Source organism: Phalacrocorax carbo, chromosome 12 (genome assembly GCF_963921805.1).
Source record: "Phalacrocorax carbo chromosome 12, bPhaCar2.1, whole genome shotgun sequence".
Taxonomy (NCBI): domain Eukaryota; kingdom Metazoa; phylum Chordata; class Aves; order Suliformes; family Phalacrocoracidae; genus Phalacrocorax; species Phalacrocorax carbo.
In genome coordinates, this window is record NC_087524.1 from 7,320,279 (window position 1) to 7,347,057 (window position 26,779).

Sequence of the window (26,779 nt, forward strand, 5' to 3'; positions counted from 1 at the left end):
CAGGTGCATGCAGGGCTATTTGGCTGGAGCCATCCAGCCCTGGGCTGGCCTGGATGACCCCAAGGTGCCTAGAACAAGCAGGCAACCAGGGAGCTGCTTGAAACCGGCTTTGCTACCTGGAGCCCCCAAACTGTCCTCCTGGCCCTCAGTGGCTGTACAGCAGCCACGTGCCCAGCAGCTCAGACCCTGCAGGAGCCAGGCCTGGCAGCTGCCCCCCCGTGCCCTGCACACCCCTCCATTCCTGCCAGGAGCTGCCTGCACATGTACTGGCCCTGTCCATCCACAGGGCAGATGCTCCCTGCAGCCCAGCAGCTCTCGCTGGCCACCCCTCAGCCGGCGGCAGGCCCAGGGTGTGCCGCTCTCCCGGGCTGCTGCCGGGAGCCGCTCACTGCAGATTACAGAGCTCACATCCTCTCCCTGCCCTCTTCCTCCCCTGGACAATGCTCCTGATTCAGCCGCCCGCCTCGCCTCCCACCGGGCCCTAAATACGGTGCTGCCAGGCTGAGCTGTTGCACCTGAGCTGGCTGAATCAATATTGACTGGCCAGGAATAGTCCCGCAGCCCTCTGAGAATAGCCCCGCACGCCTGCCTGCTGCCCACAGCTTCCCGCGCACGGGGCTGCCCTGCTGCCGGCAGTGTATTTTTAGCTGCTGCAGTTGCTGGCTGCCCAGGGCTGCAGGTGCTGGCACCCAGTAAGCCCCAAGGGCTGGGCTGGAGTGGGATGACAGTGATGGGGGGGATACCTCCAGCCTGACATGGTCACACTGAGCAGCAGGACACAGAGCCCCCACTGCTGCAGGTTGAGGCTGGCAGGTCCCAGGTGTGGGAGAGCCCACCAGACCCTCCAGCTGCTCTCTTCTTGCAGCCCCTAGGAGCAAAGCCAGAGCTGGGAGCGGGACCCAGTACCCACCTGCCCTGCACCCCTGCCGGCTTCCGCCATGGAGAGGCCTGGGGGGCCTCCTGGCCTCACACTTGAGTAATTGAGCTCCAAAACATTGAGACACGACTGAGTCACAGGCTCTGCTGCTGGCCCCAACCCTGCCTTTCCCCAGGGCTTTCCGCATTGGCCTGGCCAGGGACCCCCAGCCCAGGAGAGGCTCCAGCATGTGCCCTGAGCCAGGCTGGGGCATAGGGCTGGGAGGAGGGTGCCCTGAGAGGAGGTCCTGGGTCTGGGCACCCCTGCATGCCTTGGGGGTGGCAGAGGCTCCTGTGGGATGTGGCGATGAGCTCACCGGCTATTCCCAGCCATGTTGATCCTGGCCCCTCCCGGCAGGAACCAGCTGCTGCGACTCCAAACAAACAGTCTGGTGGCCACCAGCACATTCCTGGCTGGGCCCTGGCCACGGCGAGGGCACAGGGCTTCCTGTTTATCCCCGTCCCATGGCGTGGCACAGCAGGGCAGGCGGGAAGCAGGGTGCCCCAGGGACAGATGTCACCCCAAGCTGGAGGTTGCTCCCAGGGCAGGTCAGGGAGGGAATCCCCCATCTCCATGTCCCACGGATGGGGGGACTGTGCCTGGGGACCCCCACAGCCAGCCTGGCTCGGGGATGGCCCAAGTGATGCCCCAAGCCCCCGAAGGACCCTACTCTGGGCTACCAGTGCCAACCCACAACCTCTCCTGGTTTCTGTGCACCCCCAGGCACTCCAGCCTGAGCTGCTGCTTGGGGTGGGAAGGTGCAAGGGGTGTCCTTTTGGGGTGTCTCAGATGTCACCCCTATAAAACCCATGCTCTCCCTGGCTGGGGTCCACCCCCATGGTGTGGTGGTGCTGGGGGGGGGGGGGGGTGTCGTTCCTGACTGGGGACACTGGGTTCATTCTAGGCGGGTTCCAGGCTCACGTAGGTAGGGGCTATCCCAGGGATGCTCGGCCCCCTCCCAAGCTGGGGGCGGGGGGGCGGGGCAGTGGTTGGGGCAGGGGCCAGGATGGCAGAGGAGGGGCGGGGGAGGCAGGGCGCAGGGCTGGGCTCCAGGCATGGTGCGGGGAGGGGGTGGGGGGGCCGGGGCCGGGCTGGGCAGCGTGGGCCCCCACCCGTGGCGGCCCACCCCGCCGCACCATAAAAGCGGCGGCAGGCGGTGCTCGGCGGCAGGAGCGCTGCTGGAGGCCGGGGTGAGCCAGCACCGCACTCCCTCGCCGCTGCCCGCCCCGCGCTGCTGCCTGCCCCGCACCGTCACCCGCTGCCAGGGTGAGTGCCAAGGATGGCCCCGGGGGCGGGGGTTTCTGGGCACATGGAAGGGGGGAACAGCAACCCCACTAGTGCTCTGAGTGGGGATGCAGGGGGAGAGGTGGAGTGATGGGGGACAGGGGCTCTGTGCAGGACGGGGAGGGGCTCTGGTGTCCGGCACAGTGTTCGGGGGGGGATAAAGGGGGGCTCGGTGGGGCCCCCACCCATGGCCTGAGTCATGGAGCAGGCAGGAAGCAATAGGGGCAGGGTAGATTCCTGGGGGTTCCCGTGGCTGTTGGCAGCAGGGCTGTGTGGGTCAGTGAGTGCCTGGGGTGGGGGGTGGGGGCTGTGCCAGGGCTGGGTGCCCCTGGCGAGGGGCAGGTGAGTGTGGGGCTGGGGCTGAGCCCCGGGGTGGGGGACTCTGCGAGCTGTGGATGGTACGGACTAGCCCCTGCATCTGCCGCAGCGCAGGGACAGGGGTGTCACTGCTGTGTGAGGGGCTATGACATCCCTCCGCTACAGCCCAGCTCCTGGGGTACAGGGGGCTGCAGCAGCAGCCCCCATCCTGCTGTGACCTCCAAGGGCTCAGTGTTGGGCTGTCTCCAGGCATCCCACCCCAAGAGCCACAATGGTGGTGCCGGCTGGCGTGAGCCCCATCCAGCTCCCGCTGCTGCTGCTGCTGTGCTGCGTGGCCCCCAGCGGGCAGGAGCCAGCCCTGGCACAGCTGCGGCTGGCGGGGCCACGGGGGCCAGCCGGGGAGGGTCGGCTGGAGGTGCTGTACCAAGGGCGCTGGGGCACCGTCTGTGACGACGGCTTCGACTTCCACGCGGCCACCGTCGCCTGCCGCCAGCTGGGCTACTCCGCAGCTGTCACCTGGACCCATAGTGCCACCTACGGCCAAGGGGAAGGTAGGGGGCAGGTGGGAAATTGGGGGACGGGGGGAGTCCTGGCAAGGACAGCGTGCTTAGCACCGGGTGGGGCAACCTGCCCAGTGGGGCGCTGGAAGGGGCCCATGGTGCTGGGGAGGAAGATGGGCACCCCCTGCCCCAATGGTGACCTACAGCCCTGCATGTCCTGTCCCCCCAGGCCCCATCTGGCTGGACAACGTGCAGTGTGGGGGCAGCGAGGGCTCCCTAGCAGAGTGCGTCCACAACGGCTGGGGCACCAGTGACTGTCACCACGGTGAGGATGCTGGTGTGGTGTGCTCAGGACAGCGCCTGCCCGGTGTATCCCCCCAGGCCACTACCTCTGGTCACCTGGGAGAGGTGAGTGCCCAGCAAGATGGATGGAGGGGCTGAGGCAGGTCCCTTTGACCCTTCCCCTTGTCCCCATCCTGCACACCCTGCCCTCCGTGCTGGAGCCCCCATGCCCATGCCTGTGCCCACTGGGGCAGGTTCCGGGGCAGAGCCTGGAGGAGGTGCGGCTCAAGCCCATCCTGGCACGGGCCAAGCTGAGCATGCCGGTGACAGAGGGTGCTGTGGAAGTGAAGCACAATGGGCGCTGGAGGCAGGTGTGTGATGCTGGCTGGACCAGGAACAACAGCCGTGTGGTCTGCGGGATGCTGGGCTTCCCCCGGGAGAAGCATGTCAACACTAGCTTCTACCGGTAAGGATGCAGGAGAGCCATGTTGCAGCCATGGGGCACATGGGGCAGGGCGCCTAGCTGGACACGCCGTGGGGGCAGGAGACTGGGGGTGTCGGGGAAGGGATGTGCATGTAGGTGGGTGAGCAGGATGCTGGTGTGGCCTGGCCGTGCCTGGGCCCCCTTCTTGGGGCCTTGACGAGGGGCAGAGCTGGGCTCAGCAGCAGCCAGGGAGCTGTGGGGACAGTCACCAGCCATGCCCAGTAAAGTATGGGTGGAAGGAGAGGAGAGGCAAGTGGCCCTCAGCCCCTCCGCCCCCGCCTCGGGCTGGGGCTATAAATACAGCCCATAATGAGCCCTTGCCGGTGCCAGGAGTCACACAGTCCCGCCGGGGCATGCAGGCTTGGCACAGTAATTGCCAGTGGGGAGAGGACCTGTCTTCACCCTGCCGTGCCATGGGAGGACTCCCCCCAGCTCCTGCACTTGCCACGGGGTGGCAGGGAGGGCAGGGATGATGAGGTGGTGGGTCCTGAGCCCTGCAGGGTTGGCACACACACACACCCCCCCCCCCCGACTTTCTGCCTCTGTGCACCCACAGGAAGCTCTGGAACATGAAGCTGAAGGACCCCAACTCCAGGTAGGGCCCAGCCCTGGGGAGGATGGGCAGGGGCACCCTGAGTGGGCACCCAGCACAGGTGTTGGCTGGGGAGAGTCTCCAGCACCCGAGCTGACATCAGCCCCTGCTCCTCTCCCTCGGCAGCCTGAAGACCCTTAGTCAGAAAAACAGCTTCTGGGTCCACAGAGTGCGGTGCCAGGGCACGGAGACCCATCTGGCCCGCTGCCCCACGCAGGTGGCCCCGCCAGCCCCCCGCCAGCATGCCTGCCCCCGTGGCATGCACACCATCGTCAGCTGCCTCCCCAGCCCTGCCTTCCAGAAGGGCACAGTCAAAGGCAGGAGCAAGACCTCCCCAGGAAAGGTGAGCCCTGTCATGGCCCCACGACCCATCTTCCCAACAGAAGGTCCCAGAGCCAGGCAGCACCCAGCCACCCCATTTTCACCTGTGCCTGTGGTGCAGGCAGGTGGCTGTGCCCTGGGGCCACTGACCAGCTGCTCCTCGTGTCCAGGTCCTCCTTGTGCGGCTGCGAGCTGGCACCCACGCCGGCGAGGGCCGGGTGGAGGTGCTGCGCCACGGGCAGTGGGGCACCGTGTGTGACAAGCAGTGGGACCTGGCCGCAGCCAGCGTGGTGTGCAGGCAGCTGGGCTATGGAACAGCAAAGCAGGCACTGGTGGGCGCGCAGATGGGCCAAGGTGAGGGACATGGTGTGGCAAGGACTTGGGGCATCACTGGGCTTGGAGGGGCACGATGGGGAAAGCCCCTGGTTTACTGGGTGCTGCTGGAGCATCCTTGGATGTCCAGGCAGCTCCAGCCTGCACTAGGATGGAACTCCCCTGGCTGCTCCTGCCATGGGTGGCCCCGTTCCTGCAGGCAACCTCCAGACCAGGAGAAGGAGGGTGGGGGACATCCCTGCTCCAGGATGGGCACAGAGCAGGGAGCGCTGACCTTCCCTCTGCTTCAGGCCTGGGACCCATCCACATGAGCAAGGTGCGGTGCACCGGCCACGAGCGCTCCCTGGGCGAGTGCCGCTTTCAGGATGCAGAGCGGAGTGGGTGTGGGCATGAGGACGATGCTGCTGTCCGCTGCCATGTGCCCCACATGGACTTCCAGAGCCAGGTGAGCTCCTGCCTCCTCCCCAGAGCCTGTGGAGCCCCTGCCCCGCAAGCTCTGTGCCCAGTGGAGATGCTCAGAGCCACCCTGGGGTGGCCCAGGGGATAGGGGGACACAGAGCAGCCCATTGATGGGAGGCTGCAGGATGAGCTGGTGGCACAAATGGTTTTATGGGGAGGAAGGGAGGGAGAAGAAGGTGGGGGAGATGTTCAGCTGGATGCATGGGGCTGCCTGCCCCATTGCAGAGCTGGGAGGGATGGCTGGGGGTCTGCCCCAGCCTCCAGCTTAGCCCCTCTTTGCCTGCAGGTGCGGCTGGTTGGGGGCCGCAGCCCCGAGGAGGGTGTGGTGGAGGTGCTGGTGCCAGTGCAGGGGCGGCTGCAGTGGGGCGCGGTGTGCGGCGCACAATGGGGGTTGAATGAGGCCATGGTCGTCTGCCGACAGCTGGGGCTGGGCTTTGCCAGCCATGCCCTCCAGGTGAGTGGGGTCCCAGCTTGGGGCTTGGGCTGCGAGGGGTCCAACAGAATGTGTGGCGTGGGCACGGGGTGGCCGGGGGCTCTGGCGTGGGGCAGTCTGGGGCTACAAGCTGTGGTGGCAGCACTGGGGCAGGGGAGCTGGCAGGGGAGGCGGGGGGGGTGCTGGCAGGGGGTGCGAGGGCTGGTCTGAGCACTGTGCTCCTCCTCTGCCCAGGAGACGTGGTACTGGGCAGGCAGCCCCGATGCCACCCGGGTGGTGATGAGTGGGGTGCGCTGTGCTGGCACCGAGCTGGCCCTCCAGCAGTGCCAGCGCCACGGCCCTGTCCACTGCCCCAGCGGCGGGGGACGCTTCTCGGCAGGGGTCACCTGCACCGCCCGTGAGTACCAGGAGCCCATGGGGGGGGCACCCCCCTTCTCCTGGCACAGAGAGCCAGGGGGGCTATGCAGGATGGGGATCACCTGCTCCATCCCTGCCAATCCCCTCCACACCAGATGCCCCAGACCTGGTGATGAACGCCCAGCTGGTACAGGAGACAGCCTACCTGGAGGACCGGCCGCTGGAGCTGCTGTACTGTGCCCATGAGGAGCGCTGCCTCTCCCACTCTGCTGACCACATGCAGTGGCCCTATGGCCACCGCCGCCTCCTCCGCTTCTCCTCCCAGATCCACAACCTGGGCAGAGCTGATTTCCGACCCAGGATGGGGCGTCACGCCTGGACCTGGCACCAGTGCCACCGGTGAGTGGCCCATGGGCAGGGACTGGCGGGGGGGCTGCCCTCCCTGGGCCAGGCAGGACACGCTGGCACCCATCCCACAGCGGTTGGCCCGCCCGGGGTAATTAGCAGCATCCGTGCTGGCACTGTCATTACAGCTTTATTTGGCTTCAAGGCTGTAATTTGCACAGAGCCTCTGGGTGCTGCCTGCTCCCGGCTGGGTTGCCTGCGTGCTCGCCAGCCGGGCACTCGCCTCCCGCTTATCCCCTGTACCCACAGGCACTTCCACAGCATTGAGGTCTTCACCCACTATGACCTGCTGACGCTCAATGGCTCTAAGGTGGCTGAAGGGCATAAGGCCAGCTTTTGCCTGGAGGACACCAACTGCCCTGAGGGTAGGTGCCAGCCGCGGAGCTGCCAGCAATGCCCCCGTCCTGCTTCCCAAGGTGAGCTCTGCCCGTGCCCTCCCTCACCTCCCTTCTCTCCCGCAGGGCTGCAGCGACGCTTTGCCTGCGCCAACTTTGGGGAGCAGGGGGTCAGTGTGGGGTGCTGGGACACCTACCGCCACGACATTGACTGCCAATGGATTGACATCACCGACGTGCCGCCGGGCAGCTACACCTTCCAGGTACAGGGACGGAGGGGCAGGTGTGCCCCAAGCCACTGCTGCTCAGGGCTAGGGGCCACCTTCCATGGGTACCACCAGCACCCCTCACCCTGCATATCAGGGTGCTGTTCTGCACCCCACGGTGCATGCCACGGCCCTGCCTGGCCAAGGCATGGCAGCGATACCCCCAGCCCTGCCACTCGCCCTCCCCAGGTGGTTGTGAACCCCAAGCATGAGGTGGCTGAGTCGGACTTCTCCAACAATGTGATGCGGTGCCAGTGCAAGTATGACGGGCAGCGCATCTGGATGCACGGCTGCCACACAAGTACGGCGGGGCGGGAGCGGAGGCGGGCAGGGAGGGGGGAAGCATCAAGGCTGGGGGTCCCACAGGTCCCATGTCCTTCACACCCACACCATCGCTCTCCCCAGGTGATGCCTATGGCGCCGACGTGGTGAGCGATCTGGAGCGACGGGAGCGCCTGGCCAACAACCTTGTATGACCCCCGCCTGGCACCAGCACACGCCTGGTAGCGCCACGGGGCAGCCCAGCTCCCCCACCCCGGCTCCTGCACCCCGGCAGCACTGGCCTGAGCTCAGGAACTCGAAGACATTTGTATTTATTGATGCTGCCACAGAGGATGAAGACAAGCCCTGGGGCCAGTGAGGAGCACCAAGGGGTGCCCAGCACCATGCTGCCGGCAGGACCTGTGAGAGGGGCCTGGGTACTGCAGCAGCCCTCACCTCTGCAGCTCCCATGCTCCCCAGGATGACTACCTCAGTCTGCCCACCCGGCCCCTGGTCCCAGCAGGCTCAGGACAGGCCTCGGCCACTGCCACCCGTGCACCAGTCCTGTCCTCAATAAAGGTGCTGTGCAATGGGAGAGGGCGTACCCCCTTAGCAACCCCACAGTCCCCTGCTCCTTCCCCTGCATTCCTCCCCACCAGGACCATGAAGCCAATCCCCAGTCAAGAACAACCCTGGTCTAGGCGATGTCCCCGTGGCCAGGCAGTGTACCCCCCCTGCCACCCAGAGCCACCAGCCCTCCCCCGCTGCTTGTGTGTGGCCGGTGCCAAGTGGCTCCGGCTCACCGCCAGCAGTCCCTGCCAGCCAGAGCACCCTGGCCCTGACCTGGCTGACCCCATGCATGCAAAGGGACCTGGCCGGCTCTGTGGCAGCACGGGCCGGCAGCCAGCCCACCGGCTGCCGCAGCTGCAGCTGCCATGCTGGGCTTTCCCAGGCTGCCCTGGCAGCTTCCCAGCCCCAGGAGTAGGGATGGGGCCACTCTGCCCCCACAAAGCCCTTGCTCCTGGAAGCAGGGTGGGGACACAGGGGACACCGTGCCCTTTCTCTCTGTGTTTCTTTCCTCCCATGGTTTCTAGCAAATATTTTTTAAAGGAAATAAATGGGAATATTCACCACTGACCCACACTCTGTACTGCCTGGCCCCTGGTGACCTGGCTACCAGGCAGTGCCCCCCTTCTCCTTGCACACCCCTTCCCGTCCCCACCTTCTCAGCAGACACCAGCCAAGGGTGGGGGGGTGCTGCCAGCACCCATCTCAGCCCTGCACAGCCAGGACAGGCTGGGTTGTACCCACATGTGACAGTCCCCACGTGTGGAGGAGCCACTGGGGATGGCAGTGATAAACTAGGGTGGCCCAAGGCCAGAGGCTGTGGCAAGGCACATGCTGGCAGAGGCTCACTCTGCTGTGGTTGGGATTCAAGGGATGCTGGTCAGCAGGGAAGATGCTTTCCGGATGAGAACAGCTTTGTGCCCTGAAATCTCAACTGGCCAAGCTGCAAGCAGCCGAGAGCTGCAACCAAGACGTGTCGCACCACCAGCAAGGGGGCAGGCAGCCACCGCTGCAGGGTCATGACCGGCTCCGCCACCGCCAAGCTGGGGGGACAGCCAGGGGACACAGGGCAGCCACACGAGCCCTTCCGTGCAGGCTGGGGTGAGGCAGCCGTGACCAAAAACATGCAAACCACTGGCAGGGCTGGTGGAAAAGCACAGTCCCTGCTCCCACCTGCTGCAAAATGCAAGGGAGCCCCACAAAACATGGCCCCAAGAGTTTGGGCAGGCTACAGGGCAGGAGTACTGGGGCACAAAGGGCTGTTTTTTGGATGCTGCGATGATGCAAAGCAGAGGAGGCAAAGACAGGTCCCAGCTGCCTGCCCACACCACCACCCCAGGGCAAGGCAGGAAGCCCCCAGCCCACCAGGGCCAGCAGTGCAGCCACATCACAGCCCCGCACTGGGCCAGGAAGGCAGCCCTGCCCATGCACCAACAAGGGCCCCGCTGTTCGCTGTTCAGGGCTGCAGCTGCTCTGCGGAAGTAAACAAGGTCCCTGCCAGCACATTCCTGCCCGCTGCCCTACCCGACCCCTCCTGCCTGCATCCCCACCCTTCCACCCGTCAGGGACACCCACCACCTGGGAGAGATGGACATCCCCACAGCAGCAGGGACCATGCGTGGCAGCCCTCAGCGTGCACACCTTCCCCCAGCGCTCCAGGGCACGGAAAGCTGCAGCCCAGCAGGCAAATAAAATAAATGGTATTTATTAGCAAAATAAAGGACAGAAACTCTTGCTTGCAAGGCCCTGCCAGGTGGCCAGGGCCGCCCCACACGGCCCCACGTGTTCACTGCCGAGCTCCCCACGTCCCACCGGCTACTCCCGCTGCAGCAGGCAGCACAGGGGTTCCTGCCCTGGGCAGGGCAGGCGGCATTGCCCGACAGTGACAGCATCCACAAGGCACCAACCAGCCTGCACACACACCCTGCTCAGCCCCTTCAGTGGAGCAGCCCAGTGCTTTGGGATGCAGTGCGGGATCCATCCCCGCTCCAAAACGCATGGTGCCCTGCCTGCCCGTAGAGGGGGGCGTGGGCACCCCAGGGGGTTTCCCAGCAGGGGTAAGGTACAGCCTCCACACTCACTCCCGGCCCTCCCAGGCATCCTCCCGCTGCTTGTTCTCCAGGCGCTTCCTCTCTGCAGAGACAAGAGGAGGGTCAATCCCATGCCCCATCACCCTACAGCCACCTACTTCACCACAGAGGTGGCTGGAGCCCACCCTGGAACAGCCCCCTCCCACCCAGCACCCTGTGAGAAGGTGCATCCATGGAGATCCCCCCAAACTGCAAGCACCCCAGGCATCCAAATCTCACCCCGGGCTTCTTGCAGCTTCCTCCGCTCAGCATCTCGCTGGGCTGGCGTCTGGTTGCTGCGTACCCCCAGGGCACCGATCACCAACCGCCTGGCCAGGGCAGCCGACGTTTCAGGGCGCTCCTTGGCTGGCTGCAGATAGTCTGGGTGAGTGGAGATGGGGGACATCACTAGGGGCATCCTAGGAGGGACAGAGCAGCTGGCACAGCTCTGCAGCACTTAAGCATTGCGGAGCCATGCCGGATGCCCCATCCCTCCCCAGTTATTGGGATGAAGATGCTGCAGCACAAGCACCACGGCACAAGCCAGCACAGGGCAGCATCACTCACCAGCGTACGCCCTGGCTTTGGCTTTAGAGGCACGGGTGCCCTGGGAGAGCGGGCGAGTCTTCACCATCAGGTGCTTGGTGCTGAGGGCATCGTGTGCTGTGGGGAGAGAGCAGCGGCATTTGCATGCAAGGCCAGCCCCATGCCCAGGATCCGGCCATGGGAGAGGCAGGGATGCCTCCCCTCTGGCCGTCCACAGCCAAACTGGGAGCAGTACCTGTTATGGGGCTGGAGAAGATGCCCAGGGCGTGCGTATCATCCACCCACTTAATATCAAAACCTTTTTTCCTGCCGGAGAGAGGGAAGCTCAGCAAGGCATTGGCACTGGGTGGGCAGGGGTCCAGAGCAGCACCCAGGCAGGGGACCCCAGCGCTGGGGATGGGCCATTGCTGGCAGACTCACTGATAGCTGCAGAAGACACGCAGCAGGTCCTCGGTGCGGAAATCCGAGGGGAAATCATAGATCTCGATGACATGGGGCAGCTCGGCATCGCTGAGGTCCAGTGCAGCGGGCTCAGCCCCATAGTAGTCAAAGCGGGGTGACTGCTGGCTTTCCCGGTGCTTCTTGCCCCCCGAGAGCTAGAGGTGTGAGAGGCAGAGCACTGAGCAACCCATGCCTGCCCTCCCCAAGCTAGCTCCTGATCCATGGCAAGTGCTCCCCGGGAAGCAGTCTGGCCCACGCCGCCTACCCCAGCACTGCAGAAGGATTAATTGCGTTGAGATATTAGGAGTTATCGACTGGGGCTCTCATGCCATGCACTTGCTTTTCCCATTACTAGCATCCCTTCACTTGCTGCGCTCTGTGGTCCCGCCAGGGACACAGTGGGAATGGCACCAGTGAGACAGCACGTGCACCCCCATGTACACCCCTCCTTCCACAGTGACGTGCTGACCCGAAATACATTTGGGGAACAACAAGCAGGACCGCAAGCCCAGGAGGAAAGCCTGATGTCTGCCCGCTGCATGGGACCACCAGACTCAGCACATGCCGGCTGTAGCACACACACCAGAGCAGCCCATCGGCGCCCTGGATGCTGAAATGGAAAAGCCAGCACTCCCCTGAGGAGCAAGTTCTGGTGGTTAATCACCTGTGCGGCCAAAAATTTATGCATTATTTCTCATTTGAATTTCTCTGGCTTCGCTTTCCAGCCAGCAGTTCTTGTTCTGCCTCTCTGCTGGATTAAAGAGCCCTTGGTCCCTGGTACCCTCCCCATGATGGCACTTACTCACGCTAATCAAGTCCCTTCTCAATCTTCTTCTTGATAAGCTAAACGGGTTGTGTGCGTTTAGTATCTCACAGCGGGGCACTTCCTCCAGCTCTAAAAGATGATGGCTGTAGCACTTTTCTCCCTCTCCCATTTTTCAACCTTCATTTTAAGACATGGACAGCAGTTGCCCACTGCCACGCTGTGGGGGGCACAGCCACCCGCTGCTCCCCTCCACCCCGCAGCATTGGTGCTGGTGAGCACCACTTGCTGAACCTCTGCTTTCCAAACCACACTGTGCTGGCGGCCGAGGGGATTCATGGCCCCGCTCCAGCTGTGACACCAGGCCAGGCACAGCAAGAAGCCACCGGCAGCTCCCCTGTCCCTGCCGGAGTGTGGGGCCAGCACAGTGCCGGGGAGCGGGTACATAACTCAGCCGGGTTCCCAGCTCGATCCCCCAAGTGATCGTAGCCGAGCACACCACGGCTGGAAGGTTAGAGTCCATAAATCCCAGCCAGCTCAGTCAATAAAAAGTGCTCATTCCGACAATTTTATGGGGAAGATGGATTCACGGCAGGTGAGGGGGTGCTGCCAGGGCGGCTGGATGCCGGTGTAGGGGAGAGCTGAGTTATGGAGCTCACGAGGCTGCCAGCAGAGCCGCCTGCCCCACCACCGTCACCCACTAACCAAGTGCACCCCATGTGGGGCTGCACACTCATCTAGCACCCCCTGCCCGCTCAGGGGACACAAAGGAGCTGTCCCTGGGCAGGATGAAGCCCTGCGGTGCCGCTTGAGGGAGCAGAGCACTCGGGTAGTGCCAGGCGCCAGGAAGATGATTAGAGACCGGGAGCACCGAGTGCTGGAGCGGTCCTTGACCTTCACAAATCACCAAGTGTGGCGGGGCAGCAAGGACAGGCGCCGTCTGGCAACCGGGCTCAGCCACGCAGCAGGCACAGCTCAACAGGTCCTCCCTGCACTGCCAGACCAGGCACACAGGGTGACTGCAGCCCCCCAGCCGTGGGGGGTGCAGGGAGCAGGAGCCAGGGTATAGCCCCCAGCCCTGACACGCACCCAGTGCTGGGAAGGGTCTGCTGATGTATGGACAGATGGATGGCAGAGACAGGAGGCCGTGGGAAATGAAGCCTGTCCATCATGCCTCTCTGCTCTCTAAAGATGCATCCTCAGTGGAGCACATTAGAGGGGTCCATGACCACTCGCTTACACTCTCATGCTCTCACAGAGAGCGCACCTCCAGAGCTGGAGGGGAGGTGCGCGGCGGCACGCATGCACCATACCCCCCGGCACATGCACACCGCAGCTCCTGCCCCGCCATGCCGGCTGATGGAGAGTCCACCAAGCCTGAAAAGAAATGGTCGCAGTGCTTAATTACCCTCTGCATTCAAACTGATTTCTACTCTGAATTTGTCTGGTTTCAGCTTCCAGCCAATGGATCTTGCTATGGTGTTTTTTGCTGATAGATTAAAGAGCCGTTTGCTATCAGAAATCTCTCCTCCACACAGAATGCCATAAATCTTGCTCTCTGCCAGCTATCCGCAGTGCATAAGGATTCAGTTATAAGGAAGAACGGTACTAATTTTCTCATCCTTTTTGTTAATTAACAACAGCTCCACCTCCCCAAGAGCCTGTGCCCTCCCCAAGCAGCCACGTCCACCTGCCAAGAGCTCAGAGGGCTTGGGAAGCACCAGGCTCAGTATGGGAATCTGCAGGGTGGTGAAGATAGCAACTTTTAACTGATAAATCCCTTTTTCAGGTTCTTATTCACCCATTTTGGGAAGCTCCCTGGAAAGCTCAAACTTTGCTCCGAGCTTGTGCACGGGGGAATTAACACGGATGCTCCAGAGCCATTCACAGTCAGCACTAGTGCTGCACGGCACAACCGCGCTCACAGCACCCTACAGCTGGACCGTAACACAGGCCCTCCCTGACCTGCCTCCCCTGCAGGACCAGGCAGCCGCCCTGCTCTGTCTGAGGGCAAAGTTGTGCCCCCGTGCCAGCCCACGGAAAGCCAGCGCCACATGCGCCAGCTGCCGTCGGAGCACCAGTGCCACCCACCTTGCACCGCTGCTCACCACAACCTCCCAGCTGGAGGGTGAGGGACCGCAGCTGCAGGGAGCACAGTCAGGCACAGATGGGGGTACCCAAAGCTCTTCCACATCTCCCTCTGAGCAGCCCCAGAGGCGAGCCCTGCATGCCCCACACCGTGTCCCAGCCCCACACCAGCCTGAGCACAGCCCTACAGACAAGGTGGGTACCAGCGCTCCCCAGTAACGGTGCTCTTGAGTTAAGCTCATCCCTCCCCAGAACCTGTTTTCAGGCACTGCCACTTCATACCCTGCTTCCAGCCTGGGGTGGACAGACGATGGCTGTAACAATATTAGCGCTGTTTGTTACTTTGGGCACATTAATGTCATTTGGAAAATTACCAGTTTGATGCTACTGATTTAAAATGCAATAAGGGGTATCCAGCCTCACTGCAGAAGCCGAGATTTCCTCACAAATGGCAGGAAAACGGCTTGGGTCCCAGTGCTAACCAGCTAATTGTAGTAAATTCAGTTGTATGCATGCAGGAGGGGATGGTAATGAGCCACAGCTGATTAAGAAGCCGTAGTTTCGAGGAAACATCCCGTTGCTATTTCAATGGGAGCCCATACGTCTCAGCCCATTTCTTTATCACCGGCCCCGGTTTCACGAGGGTGCAGTTGCATTTTACGGTGCTCGAGCAGGTTTTACTGGGTGCGCTTTATGTACTAGAGAGGGAAGATCTGCCCCAGCCTTCACCGCCACTGTGGGACGGATGGGAACCAGCCGGGGGGCAGGGTGGAGGTCCCAGGCAATTTGGCACCACAGGCCATGCCCTCAGGGCCAGCTGATGGTGACAGCAGCAAGGGTGGCCACATGCCCTGGGTGCAGCCCGACCCACCATGCACCCACCCTGGAGGACATGGGGGCCGCCGACTCCCAAAGACCCCTGCCCCCGCATCCCAGCAGGCAGCAGCCACCATCCCTGCAAATCCCCGTGGGCACTGGCTCACAGGACGTACCTCCTCCAGCAGGCGGGGGTCCAGGCAGTCCCCATCGTCATTGAACAGCGCATCCCAGCTCTCCTCAGGGCCTGGGCTGGCCTGGGTCGGGGTCCCGGCACTGGCCTGCTCTGCCTTTGGGGAGCCACTGCAGAGACCTCCCTCTTCCTCCTCAGCCTCCTGGCTGCACCGATGCTGCTGTGGTGAGGCCGTGTCCTTGCCTGCCCCCACTGGCTCCTCAGCCCAGGCTGCAGGCGAGAGCCCCTCTATGCCGTGGCGCAGCAGCTCCAGGGATGGTGGGGGCCTGTGGCTCTCCAGGGGTGCTCCTTCCCACGCGCCACTCGCCGGTTCCTCGCCAGCACCCGGCAGGCTGTTCTCAGCCCTGGCACTGCTGCCTGTGCAGGCAGAGGTGCTGCCTGCTCCCTCCACAGCAGGCACCAGGATGCCCTCTCCGCCAGGATGCCCAGCACTGGCAGCACCCTCCTCCATGCCAGGTGGGAGCTGGGATGGGCTGCCCACATCCTGCCTCAGGGTATTCTCCCCAGGGAGCACTGGTGCGTCACCCATGCCACCCCCTGAGTGCTCCATTTCGCAGCCAGCTCCTGGTACATCCAAAGTGCTCTCCCCAGCAAGCTCAGCCATAAGCAGGCCTCCCTGCCTCTCCTCTTCCTCCTCCTCCTCTGCCAGCACCCTGGTAGCACAGCCCTCACCCTGCCTTGCCAGGAGAAACGCGCCAGGCTCCCTTTCCTCTCCCTGGGCTTTTGGACCTGCAGCCTCCCACATCAGTCCGGGCATGCTGCCCCAGTTGCTCGCCTGTGCCAGAGGCAAGACACCCCCTCCTGGATGCTGGGAGAGGTACCTGGCTGGATCCAGGCCACTGTCCCCCACATGCTCCGACACACCACTTGGCCCTGTCCAACACACCAACGTTGTGCTAGCAGGGTGTGTTGGGCTACCGGGGTCACCCCCAGGCTTGGTGGAAGCCTCCATGGCCCCAGGCTGGGCACTCAGTGGGGATGGAGGGTCAGGCTCGGTCCTCATCATCCAGCAGCTGCGGCTGAGCTCCTCAAGTCCTTCACCACGGGATGCTTTGTCCTGCCCATCCCAGGGCTGGGCAACGGGTGGATTCGGGCATGGCTCCCGCACACTGGGTGATGACCCCAGGCTCTCCGGTGCAATGGGGCAGCTGCCTCCCGGCCTCCGGCAGTGCCCACCAGAGGCTGCCCGCAGCTCCTTCGGGCCAGCATCCACTTTGCTCTCCCTCCTCACCGCTCTGCCTGCTTGTGTCCTGACACGGGGGCTTCGCCTCTGCCCCTCACCACTGCCCAGGCAAGCATCCTGTGCCAGGCGGTGGTTCTCAGGCTCCTGGCGGTGTCCAGCTGGCGTGTCACCTGCCGCTTGTTCTGCTCTCTCCCGCCGCGCTTTGGGCACATAGAGGGCCATGTCGGGCTTCCTGCGGCGCGGCCGGCCAACCTCTGACTCCTGCTGCATGGTGCCACCGCTGCCTGCCAAGGAGAAACAGCATCACTGCCCTGCCCGCGTCCCAGCTGCCCCACAGCCAGGCAAAAGGAGGGCAGCCCCTGCCCAGGTTGGTGGGTTGGGGTCCCAGCCTGGCACCCACCCTCACTCCCATGGCAGCTGGCACACAACGATGGCTAGTGGAACCCCAACACTGCCCCCACAGTAGCAACTCTGCAGATGGGGTTTGGTGCCCAAAGCACCCCACAGACCTACAGCCTTCAGTGGGGCGTACCGGGCTATGGGAGAAGCAGGGAAACCCTACCAGCATCACTGAGGAGCCCGCCCTGCTCCAGCGGCTGCTGCCCCGGACCCCCCAGCCCCTGGGTCCAGCAGCCACAGCTGAAGCCTGACACAGAGCCCTTGCACCTTTCACACATCAAAAACCTTAGAGAAGGCCACGGCAGCCACAGAGCCCCAGAAACGAAACCCCAGCCTGGGGACACCCCAGAGCAGGATCACGGCTGCCACCCCGGCACGCCACAGCCCCGTTCACCTGCTGCACCGTCCCAGCAGAGATTTATTTTTCATCATCTTTGGCGGAAGCAGGCACACCATGAGCTGCCAGGCCCCCCTGCCCCTATAAATATGCATCAGGCAGGGTTTATGGAGACGGATGGTGTGGGGGGCTGCGCTGCGGTTGAGGGGAAGGCAGAGCGGGGCTGGGCTGGGACCCCGTGATTAATCACTGCCCACTCCGTTTAGGGGGATTCATCACGGGACGTTGTCAGGTAAATCACTGGAAAAACACCTCTTCAGTAATTAATGTGAAGTGACGGATGGACAGCCCCCGGGCCCATTAATCTGGACCATCAGCGCCGACCGAGATTATGAATGTCAGGATGCATAAACTGCCGGCGGATCAATAGGGCCAGGAACCCATCCAAGGCTCTCATTTCCGAGGCACCTCCGGTACATTAGCCTCCCCTCCACGCAGCTCCTGACCGAGGCGCGAACGCTCCCCATGGCCCCTCACCGACAGCCGGCAGCGGTGCCGGGAAGGCGAGGGGAGGCCAACCGCTGGCTGGAAAGCGGCCGGGGCTGCCCGTGCCACACGGCATCATCCCCTCCTCCTGATGGACGGATGGACAGACGGTTTCCTCGGCGTGATGGATAGGTCTCTCATGGCTCTCTGGAAACCGCCGGCAAGCCCAGGCAGGGCAGTGCTCCCCAGCATAACCGCGGCGCCCGTGCCTGCGCCTCATGCCGCAGAGGTGGCACCGCACTCCTGTCCACCTCCGCAGCACGAGGCGCAGGCACGGGCGCCGCGGTGATGCTGGGCACCATTCTGGGGCTGCCCCAACCACTTTTCTGTCTCTGCAGCTCTTGTCATTTTTTTCCCCCTCTTTGATACACTAATTTTGCTGGCAGAACAATCCCCTTTATCTTTATCGACCGTGAGAAAGGAACGTATCCTACAAACCCTCCAAGGTCTGGATTAGTCATTTTTCAACACCGAGGCACATTTTCTCACCAAGTGACAGCCGAGGTGCCAGAGGGGAGGGGGCACTGGGAGCCCCCCCAGCACCACCATTTCCAGCCACGCAGAGCTTCCAACTGTACCAAACCATGTCCTGCTAAAGGACGTCTCCCAACCAAGCCCAGAATCTTAGCCCATGGGACATCACTGATTCCCCCCAGACTCTGCTTCTTGAGGATTTCCAGCACGGGGAGCAGCCAGGAACAGCATCGCTCCACGCATATCCTGAGTCACCTCCAAGAAGAGCCTTCGCACACAGGATTTACGGGCTCCTAGAAAGCTTGCCATTCACCTTGCCTCACCCTCCAAAGCAGATGGTGCAGCATTAGCCAGACGGCTGGTGCTGGGAGCATCCTCTCCACAAACAACCCTGCCTCTGCCTACCGCACGCTGCCAGGGAAGAGCCACTTCCCACAGCCCAGGCAGAAGCATGGCAATGTGGTGGCTGGCCCAGGCTGGCAGGGATGCTGCAGCACTTTTTTCTTCCCCACAGGGCAGCACAGCACCTGCCCTCAGCCTATTACACACTTCATCGATGCCACGGCCACGCGTCGGCACCAACTGATTTCATGGTCCAGGAGGCAGAGCAACAGCCCTGGCTTCGGGTCTCATTCACACTACACTGGGCAGGGCAACCCCGCAGCTTCCAGATTCCAGGACCAAGCTCACCCTGCAAACCCAGGCAGTAATGGGCAGCGCATCCCCAAAAGGGCCTGTGCTGTCCCGGCTGATGCCCCACGTTTCAGAGCAAGCCAGGAAAACAGCTTGGCATTGCAGCATTAAGCAGGGAAAGGCGGCCCCGCACCAGGCACACCACGGCACCACGGTAAAAGTGGTGTTGGGAGTGCTGCCCAGCTGCCTGGCACATAATGCCTGCCAGCCCAGTGCAACACAGCCTGGTGAGGCCAAGGGGATGCTGGAGCATCAGCCAGGAGGTGGCTGGAGCTCCCTGCAGGCACAGACTCCCCTCGCATCATCGCCAGGAACACTGCTCATGGGGAGCTTGTGCTCATGGCTCGAGTTTGTGAGGTCTCAGAGCAGCTGCTTGGGCAACACACCAGCCTGCATTTCTCCTCTAGTGACCTGCAGCACAGGCAGGCAGTGGTTTCTCCCTGACTTCTCTCCCCTTCCTCTTTGGGGAAGGACCCCACAAACAACAGCAAGACAGGGCTGACCACATCACAGACCCTACTTCACATTGCACAGCACGTTCGCCAAATTCCTCCACCTTCTGCATCCCCTCCCAGCAGGTGAGGACACTTATGGTGTGGCTCTGGCAGCAAAGCCAGGGCTCCCGCCACCTTCTCCCACTGCAGGCAGAGACAGCAGCCACAGCCCCACATGGGGAGCCTGGGGACATGCACGGATGCCAGGCTGCAGGGCTCACACGGAGAGTGCCAGTTCCCGGAAAAGTTTTGGTGCCACCCAGAGCCCTCCCAGCAGGCTGCCGCATTTCCTGGCAGGGAGCTGTATTTTTAGCCTCCGAGGTTTCTAATTCCACTCAATCCATACTCCCATCGATACAGCAGATAACCTTAAAGACTTGATATTGAATGGGGACAGCAGCACCAGGGGACCGGGAGCCTTGGGGGACCACACACAGCCTCGGTATGCAGCTCGCGCACCTGCAATGTCACTCTTTACAGCCTGCCACAGATTGGGCTCTTTGGAGGGGGGGGGGGGGAAATAAATATAATAACAAGACTAATGAAAAGGCAGGTACAAGGAGATTCTAAACAGCCCCACTGGGGAACCCGCTGCTCACAGGGCTCATCCCATGCCAGGCACGTGCCGCGGCACGCTTGCCGACTGCACAACACTGGCACCCAGCAGCCTGGGTAAGGATTGTCATAGGTTTTGGCTACCCTGCACCTCTGCTCTCAGCAGAGCTCCAGCCCAGCCTGCCCAGCTCACGCAGCAGGTGACAGGGCCAGGGAAGGACCCAGACACCTGGCAGGGAGAGGCAGAGTAAAAGCAAGAACACAGAGCCACCGGCACAAGGTAAAGCAAAGCGCTTCAAGGACTGGAAAGCCACGTCCCATCCGACGCCTGCCTGCAGTCCCACAGGCTTTAAGACGACCCTGTCCCCTGATGCTGGGAGAAAGACACCCTCCATCAGCCGGAGAAAATGCTGGCTACGCAAGGAGGCATCGAAGGCATCAAAGGCACTGCGAAAAAAGAGAGATTTCAACTGTGCCTTTCCCTTGCAATGCTCTTAGGAGACACCTGGAACAAGAGAAGGGGAACGCTTCAGACAGGAGGGGGATTTGTAAATCAATAGTGTCTCCTCACATCTGCAGGGGGAAAAAGGGACAACAAACCAGCAGAAGGAGTTAACAGCCGAAGGGCTAAGGGGAATACAAAGGACTTTACAAACATACGCGGGCAGAATCAGCACAAAAGTTAAAAGGTCTATTAATAAACAAGGAGAGAGAGAAAATTAACGACAGCTCAAAAATAAAGATGACTCAAAAGGACAAAATTACTGTTTTTAACCAGAAAAATGCAAATGAGGCGGAAGCCTCGCAAAAACAGCTGCAGGGAAAGCAAAAACAGCATCTCCACATAGACACGATCACCTGGCTGGCATGGCCAGCGCCGAGGTGAACCGATTAACCCGCCAACACACACACGGTGCCGGGGAGAAAACAAGGCCCTTGTGATGGGCAGAGCAAACCAGGCACCAATCTTCTATGTCGGAGAGGACAATAAAACTGGAGCCAGGCACAGGGTAAACCCTGTGCCCATCCCTAGTACAGAACATAACATCTGGAGGAAGGAGCCTGCACACCCACTGTGATGGGCTCCTGCATGAAGGGCAAAGCTTAAGGATAAGGCAAGCAAGACACAATTTAGCTGAGCTTCAGGGTATCATTTTATACTATCTCCCAAACTTTCACTTGAATAGTGAATTGTAATTATACTTGTAGATAATACTGAGCAAAGAGGTGTTGCAAATACCAGCCAGAGCAGAGAAATTATTCAAAGGGTGCGAGAAATGTGGCAGGAAACAAAACGAGACCCAGCCTGGGACAAAGAAGGTAAAATAACCTGAAGCAGCATCCGGTGGGCAGAGGCAGCCTGGAAAGCAAAGTCCAGAGCCCTGGGTGTGATCAAATTGGAAAGCAGGTGGCCGGAATGACCACCCCAAAACATGCAAGCGACAAAAGCTGGACGCTGGCATCGTGCTACAGGCCACCCCGGGGCTGTGACAGCCCCACGGCGGTCAGCACACAGAGCCCCGCAGGCAGCGTTACGGACGGAGGGGACACCGAGGGCAGACAGGCAGCCATGAAATACAGCATCTAGCGCGTGGGAGCACCAGGCACGTGTTTTACGAGCCACGGGAGCCCAGCACACCGAGCACGCATGGATGCTGTATAACTCCCCTGCCCTCGAGGGTTGTCACCGCCGGCACCCCCCGTGACTCAGTAAGCTGGGGAGAATTATGGGGTCTGCAACGTGCTATGTTACCCGGGTGCTCCAGGGGCTGCAAGCTAGCGGGGTGGGGGTCAGGGCTGGGACAGGGGATGAGGGACAAGGCTGGGACAGTGGGGTGGGGGACAGCGGGTGAGGGACAGGGCTGGGGGTCAGGGCTGGGACAGAGGGGTGGGGGACAGCGGGTGAGGGACAGGGCTGGGGGTCAGGGCTGGGACAGAGGGGTGGGGGACAGCGGGTGAGGGACAGGGCTGGGGGTCAGGGCTGGGACAGAGGGGTGGGGGACAGCGGGTGAGGGACAGGGCTGGGGGTCAGGGCTGGGACAGAGGGGTGGGGAACAGCGGGTGAGGGACAGGGCTGGGGGTCAGGGCTGGGACAGAGGGGTGGGGGACAGCGGGTGAGGGACAGGGCTGGGGGTCAGGGCTGGGACACGGGACGGGGGCACAGTGTTCAGCCCAGGGACCGGGCAGGGCGCGCACCCCGGGCTGCCGAGCCCCTGCCCCGCGAATAGCGCCGAGCCGAGCCCAGCCAGGCCGGGCCGAGCCGCCTGCCGGGCCGTGCCGTTACCAGTGGCCGCGCCGGGTCCCCCGCCGCTCCGCGCCGCCGCCGCCGCCGCTTCCGCCGCGCAGGGCCCGCCCCCCTCCCGCCCCGCCGCGGGGAGCGCCGGGACCTGTAGTGCGGCCCCGCACCCCTGCCAGCCCGGCCGCCCCGGCACCCCGCACCCCTGCCAGCCCGGCCGCCCCCCGCGGGACTTTGGGCTGCCGCCCCCCGCCCTGGCGGTCGGCGCAGCCCCGGAGCTGGGACCGTCGCGGGCAGCCCCGGTGCCACCGCGGCCCGACCTCCCCCGGGCACTCCCCCGCGGCCGGGGTCCGAGGGCAGGGTGCTCCGTACCTGGGGGAGGAGGGGGGGTGCGGACACAGGGCAGCAGGAGGGAGAGGGACCTCCCCTCCCACCCGCGGGCGGCCCCACGGGAAGCTACCGTGGGTTTCCCGTCACCATTTAACGTCACACGCTACCGGGAGCAGCGGTACTCACTGCTGTGCTGGCTAGGCCAGCAGACCCCCACTCCCACCTGCCGGGGGGCACCGGGGGAATGGCGAGGCTCAGGCACCTCCAGGCCACATCCCACACCCCGCGCTCCCGCCGCAGGGCTGCAGGCTGGCCGGCGTGCCGGCTGCCCAGACACCCGGACGGGGAAAGGTGTCTGTGCCGGGCAGTTTTGCTCCGCTTCCTTCCTGGGGCTTGGCGAGGAGCAGCCTGCCTGCGCCCAGCGGATAATGTACCGGGCCCCGGCGCTCGCACGCCCTCGGAGGCAGCGTGGGCAGCGAGAGGAGCATGCCCGGGACTGGCGCATCTGCTGGCTCCTAATGAAGCGCTGGTGCTGCAGAGCACGCCCGAGCCGGGGCCTGCACCTGTGGGGGAAGGATGGGGGACCCAGGGGAACAGGGCGGGATACGCCCACAGGCAGGGTGAGGGCTGGCGGGGGAGAGGGGGCAACCCGGAGGATGCAGGCAGGTGTGGTGCCTTGCTGTCCAGAGCTGGCAAAGTGGGGCCGTGTCCTGGCTCGCTGGGGTACAGGGCTGCAAAGGCTTCGGGCAGGCTGGTGCAGACGCCCTGGTTCATCTGGCTGATGGGCAGGGGGCCTCTGCACTCCCCCACGTACCCAGGGCTGGCTTCCTAATGAACTGAAGCTGTCCAATGTGATTTGCTGCTTCCTAGGCAGCCTCATGATGGGGGTGAGGGAGGGGTGATGCCCCATTGCATACCCACTGCCTGTGTGTGGTGGGACTCGAAGCTGGTGCCCAGGCAGCCAGTGCAGCTTCTGCAGCTCCCTGGAAGCCATGCAGCTGCTGAGGGACTGGGGACCGGTCACCTGGCACCCTGGCAAGATGTCACTGAGGCATTGCATGGGGCATCAGCACGTGGGGTTGTGCCAAGCATCTTATCCCTCCTCAGGTGCAGCTACAGGGCTGGGACTGCTGATGCCTGAGGTCTGGGATGCCCTGAAGTACTCGGACATTTGTGACCACCCAGTGTGGGTCCCAGTACCCACAGGGGCTCAGCACATTAGCCCCAGAGACCTGGTTCTTCTGTACTGAGTGGTGGACCCAAGTGATAACTTGTTTTACCTTTGAATTCCCTTTATTTGGGTGCAGGTGTGAACAAGGTGGGACCCTGGGAAGGAAGCTGTGCTCCATCACCACAGTCCTGTGGGATCACTGCTGGGAATGGGAAAGGAGGGCTTGGAAGGGGAACGTTTGGGCAAGACAGACATGGACGGATAGGGTCATCCCGCCGCAGCCATGTGGCCCTGTGCAGGACAAGGAAGACTCACACCAGGCAGGGCCACCCAGCACCCCCCAGGGAGCAGCCCTGGCCCCAGCCCGCCATGGCACACAGCTGACCGTGGTTCCTCTCGCAGGTAATCGATGGCAGCAGATCCTGATCGCTTTCATTATTACTATTTTCTTATGCATGTGCGCACAGGAGATTTATCGCCAGCTACGGAGGCAAAATCAATTATTCATGTTATAAATTAGAAAATGATTTATGTTTGTGGGAGGCCAAGCAGCGTGGAGCCCCTGGCCGCGTGGGAGCTGGGTTTGTCTGGGAATGGCACCAGACACCGCCTGCCAGCACTTCCCTGGCCACTCTGTCCCTGCCACGCCCTGGGTGTCCTACCCAGGGGTGCCCCTGTCCCGCCACAGCCCCAAGGTGACGCTGGGATGGTGGCTGGCAGGGAGCACCCAGCCTCTCCCACTCTGTCAGCCCAGGTGCCTGGGGACAGAGCCTGAGGAAGGCTGGGGACCGCAGTGGCCTGGTCGCTCTGGCTGGTGAGGCAGGATGATGCTCCACGGCAGTTTCCATGGCAGCAGTAGCACAGTCCGAGTGCTGAGAGGTGTGGGCTGCAGAAGGACCCCCTCGTTTTCCCCAGCTGGAGACACCTTCACCTGTCCCCTCCAGCCCCCGCAGGTCTGTCTGTGCTCCTACATCCCACAAGGGACACCATGGTACCCTCCAGACTGCCACTCACAGGGACAGGGACCCATTGCACCGCTGACACCCTCATGCTCCACAGGAAAAAGGGGATGGGTGAGGGCAAGGGGTGGTGTAAAGGCACCCAGCTTGCACCAACCACTGAGGCCAGCCATCCCAGAATTGGGCTGCAGGACTTTGCATGGCTGTGGCCCACCTTCTTCTGGGCTAGGGGGGTCTCAGGGATCCTGGGAGTCTTCCCAGGCGCAGAGATTCTACTCCTCCAAGGGCTGACTAATGTTCTGGGCAGAGCAGGGTGGCACTGGCCTCCCAGCACTCCCAGTGCTGGGGCAGGGAGTTGGCCATTGCTGCCAGGTCTGCCCCCGACCCAGCCATGCCCCAGGCGCTCAGCCCAGCACTGGTAGGAGCTGCAGCATCCCATGGCTCTGCACTGGGGGACCCAGCACCCCATTCCTGCCTTGGCATCCTAGAACCCACTGCTCATGCCACACAGCCAGTGGGAGCAAGTGCCGGGAGCCAGCCCCTCTCTGCTGATAGCCAGGGCTGCTCTTGCTTCCAAAGAGTCTCGATCTAAAGCTGCCGTGTCTGTGCCTCCCCAGGGATAGCAGAGCAGGCCAGGAGTGCTGCCTGGCTCTCCTTGTCTCTTCATCTGCGGCGGCGTCAGCTGGGGCCGCGGGGAGGCACAGGCTGAAAGGAGCAGTGCGAGAGAGAAAGAAGCTGTCAGCAGCCCCAGATCTGGATCTGATTGCAGGCGAACCGTGCATCCAGCTCTCACTCGCACAGCATCCTGCACTGGGCTGACCCCTGGCCCTTGGGATGGGAAGGAGAGGCAGGATGGGGCAACCTCAGCTCTGCTCTGGCTCCCCAAGCAGCCTTTTCTCCCACAGCCCTGCCTCCAAGCTCTGGAGCCTCCTCCCAGCTGCCAGAGAGCCTGTCACCCCCGGTGGCTCCCAGGGCTCTCAGGGAGCTGAGAACTTACTGGCTCAACACACACATGGGGGTGTCAGAGCAGGCAGGGATTTTGGCTGCCCCACTGGCTCCCTGCCAGGCTGTGAGCAGGAGGAACACCAACAGCCAGGCACAGTCCGGGCACAGGGAATTACCTCGTCCTAGGGAACTGGCGCTGCTGCAGCCACATCAGGCCCCAGCCAGCCCCGGGGACCCTCTGGGACGACACACAGGGTGCAGAGGAGTCCCTGCTTTCTGTGCTCTGGCTCGAGAGGAGCCAGAAACCCGGGGAGCTCAAAGACCTGCCAGCATGACCTGGGACACCCCACCCCCCCAAGGTGTGAGCACTGGGCTTAGCACTGGAATGCTGGGAAATAAATGAGTCACGTTCTGGGGCTGAGCATTGCCTCAGGCACCTCACTGCATCCCAGTCCTGGGGAGCCCAGCACCGGCCCATGCTTGTGTGAGCATCCCTTTGATTTATTGCTGCAGAGCAAATGCTTACAGAGTACTTTTGGCAGAGAAAAGCCCTGGGGAGCTGCAACGGGCCCGCAGGGGCAAGGAGGGAATCACACGTCAGCCGCAGCAGGCCGGGAGCACCCAGAGCACCCACGTCTCTCCCCCACGCCCAGGCAGGGCACACGCTCAGCCCGTGGGGAGAAGACTGTGGAGAGCTCAGGGCTGGGGCAGATTAGATCTGCTTTGCATTATTGCACCAAACACCTGGGGACTCGGCAGCTCGTGACAGTGCTGTATAATGTGAGGAAGCAGCCCGCGGTGCAGGCAGGCACCGGTGCTGCCGGCATCTTGCGGGCAGGGAGGCGATGGGGCCGTGCCCCTAGGAGCATGGGCTGGCTGTGGAGGGGGGGACCCGGGCTCTCTTGCTCCCTGTTTTCCTGCACACCTACAATGAATAGGCACAGAAGGCACTGCTTGTGCTGCAGGAATCAATACTGCTCCAGTAGCGGCCCGGGTGCTCCTCCCTGCGCTCCCCCAGGAGCCTGCCCCCGAACGGCTCTCCCTGAGCTATGGCTGTTGTCTCCTTCCCGCTTTTGTCTTGCTTTCCAGCATTCTCAGCAGGACTGTGCAGCAGCATGGGGTGGCCGGCAACAGCCCTGGGGCTGGGGGGCTTGCTAACCTGAATAGCCTGGCTCCTTCAGGAGGCGGGAGGAGTAAGCAGGAGAGACCTCTTGGGTGAGATCCAGGTTTTATCCTGACTCGAGGTAGCCCCCGTTGGCACTCTGCTCCATCATGGCCCATCCTGCCAGGGTCCCTAGGAGGTACCAGCGCACCGTGGCTGACTCCAGCAGGCAGAGATGCTGCCAGGAGGCGGTTTCTGCCCAGCAGCCAGTGCTCAAGGATGCTGGACCGGAAACAGCTCCCGATCTCGCCCAGTGCTGGCCGTGG

General features: G+C 62.8%; 2 protein-coding genes across 3 annotated transcripts; one reads left to right on the plus strand and one right to left on the minus strand.

The window, feature by feature from the left end:
• Positions 1–2,771: 2,771 nt before the first annotated feature.
• Positions 2,772–8,671, plus strand: LOXL4 (lysyl oxidase like 4). The gene is made up of 14 exons (XM_064464501.1): positions 2,772–3,069; positions 3,248–3,426; positions 3,555–3,766; positions 4,341–4,379; positions 4,503–4,719; positions 4,868–5,051; positions 5,321–5,475; positions 5,776–5,943; positions 6,157–6,319; positions 6,435–6,678; positions 6,934–7,049; positions 7,146–7,282; positions 7,475–7,586; positions 7,691–8,671. The coding sequence occupies exons 1-14, from the start codon at positions 2,790–2,792 to the stop codon at positions 7,759–7,761; spliced, it is 2,277 nt and encodes a 758-aa protein (XP_064320571.1). The 5' UTR covers positions 2,772–2,789; the 3' UTR covers positions 7,762–8,671.
• A 1,125-nt stretch (positions 8,672–9,796) lies between these two features.
• R3HCC1L (R3H domain and coiled-coil containing 1 like) lies at positions 9,797–22,054 on the minus strand. Of its 2 annotated transcripts, none has more exons than XM_064463928.1 (7): positions 21,995–22,054; positions 15,013–16,496; positions 11,149–11,324; positions 10,964–11,034; positions 10,750–10,845; positions 10,423–10,563; positions 9,797–10,246 (listed from the first exon to the last, which is right to left on the minus strand). In XM_064463928.1, exons 2-7 carry the CDS (start codon positions 16,480–16,482, stop codon positions 10,191–10,193), a joined length of 2,010 nt encoding a protein of 669 aa, XP_064319998.1. In that variant the 5' UTR covers positions 16,483–16,496; positions 21,995–22,054; the 3' UTR covers positions 9,797–10,190. The 2 variants fall into 2 exon arrangements, with proteins under 2 accessions (XP_064319998.1, XP_064319999.1); XM_064463929.1 differs by having other exon boundaries at positions 15,013–16,492; positions 21,995–22,033.
• Between the last annotated feature and the right edge of the window lie 4,725 nt (positions 22,055–26,779).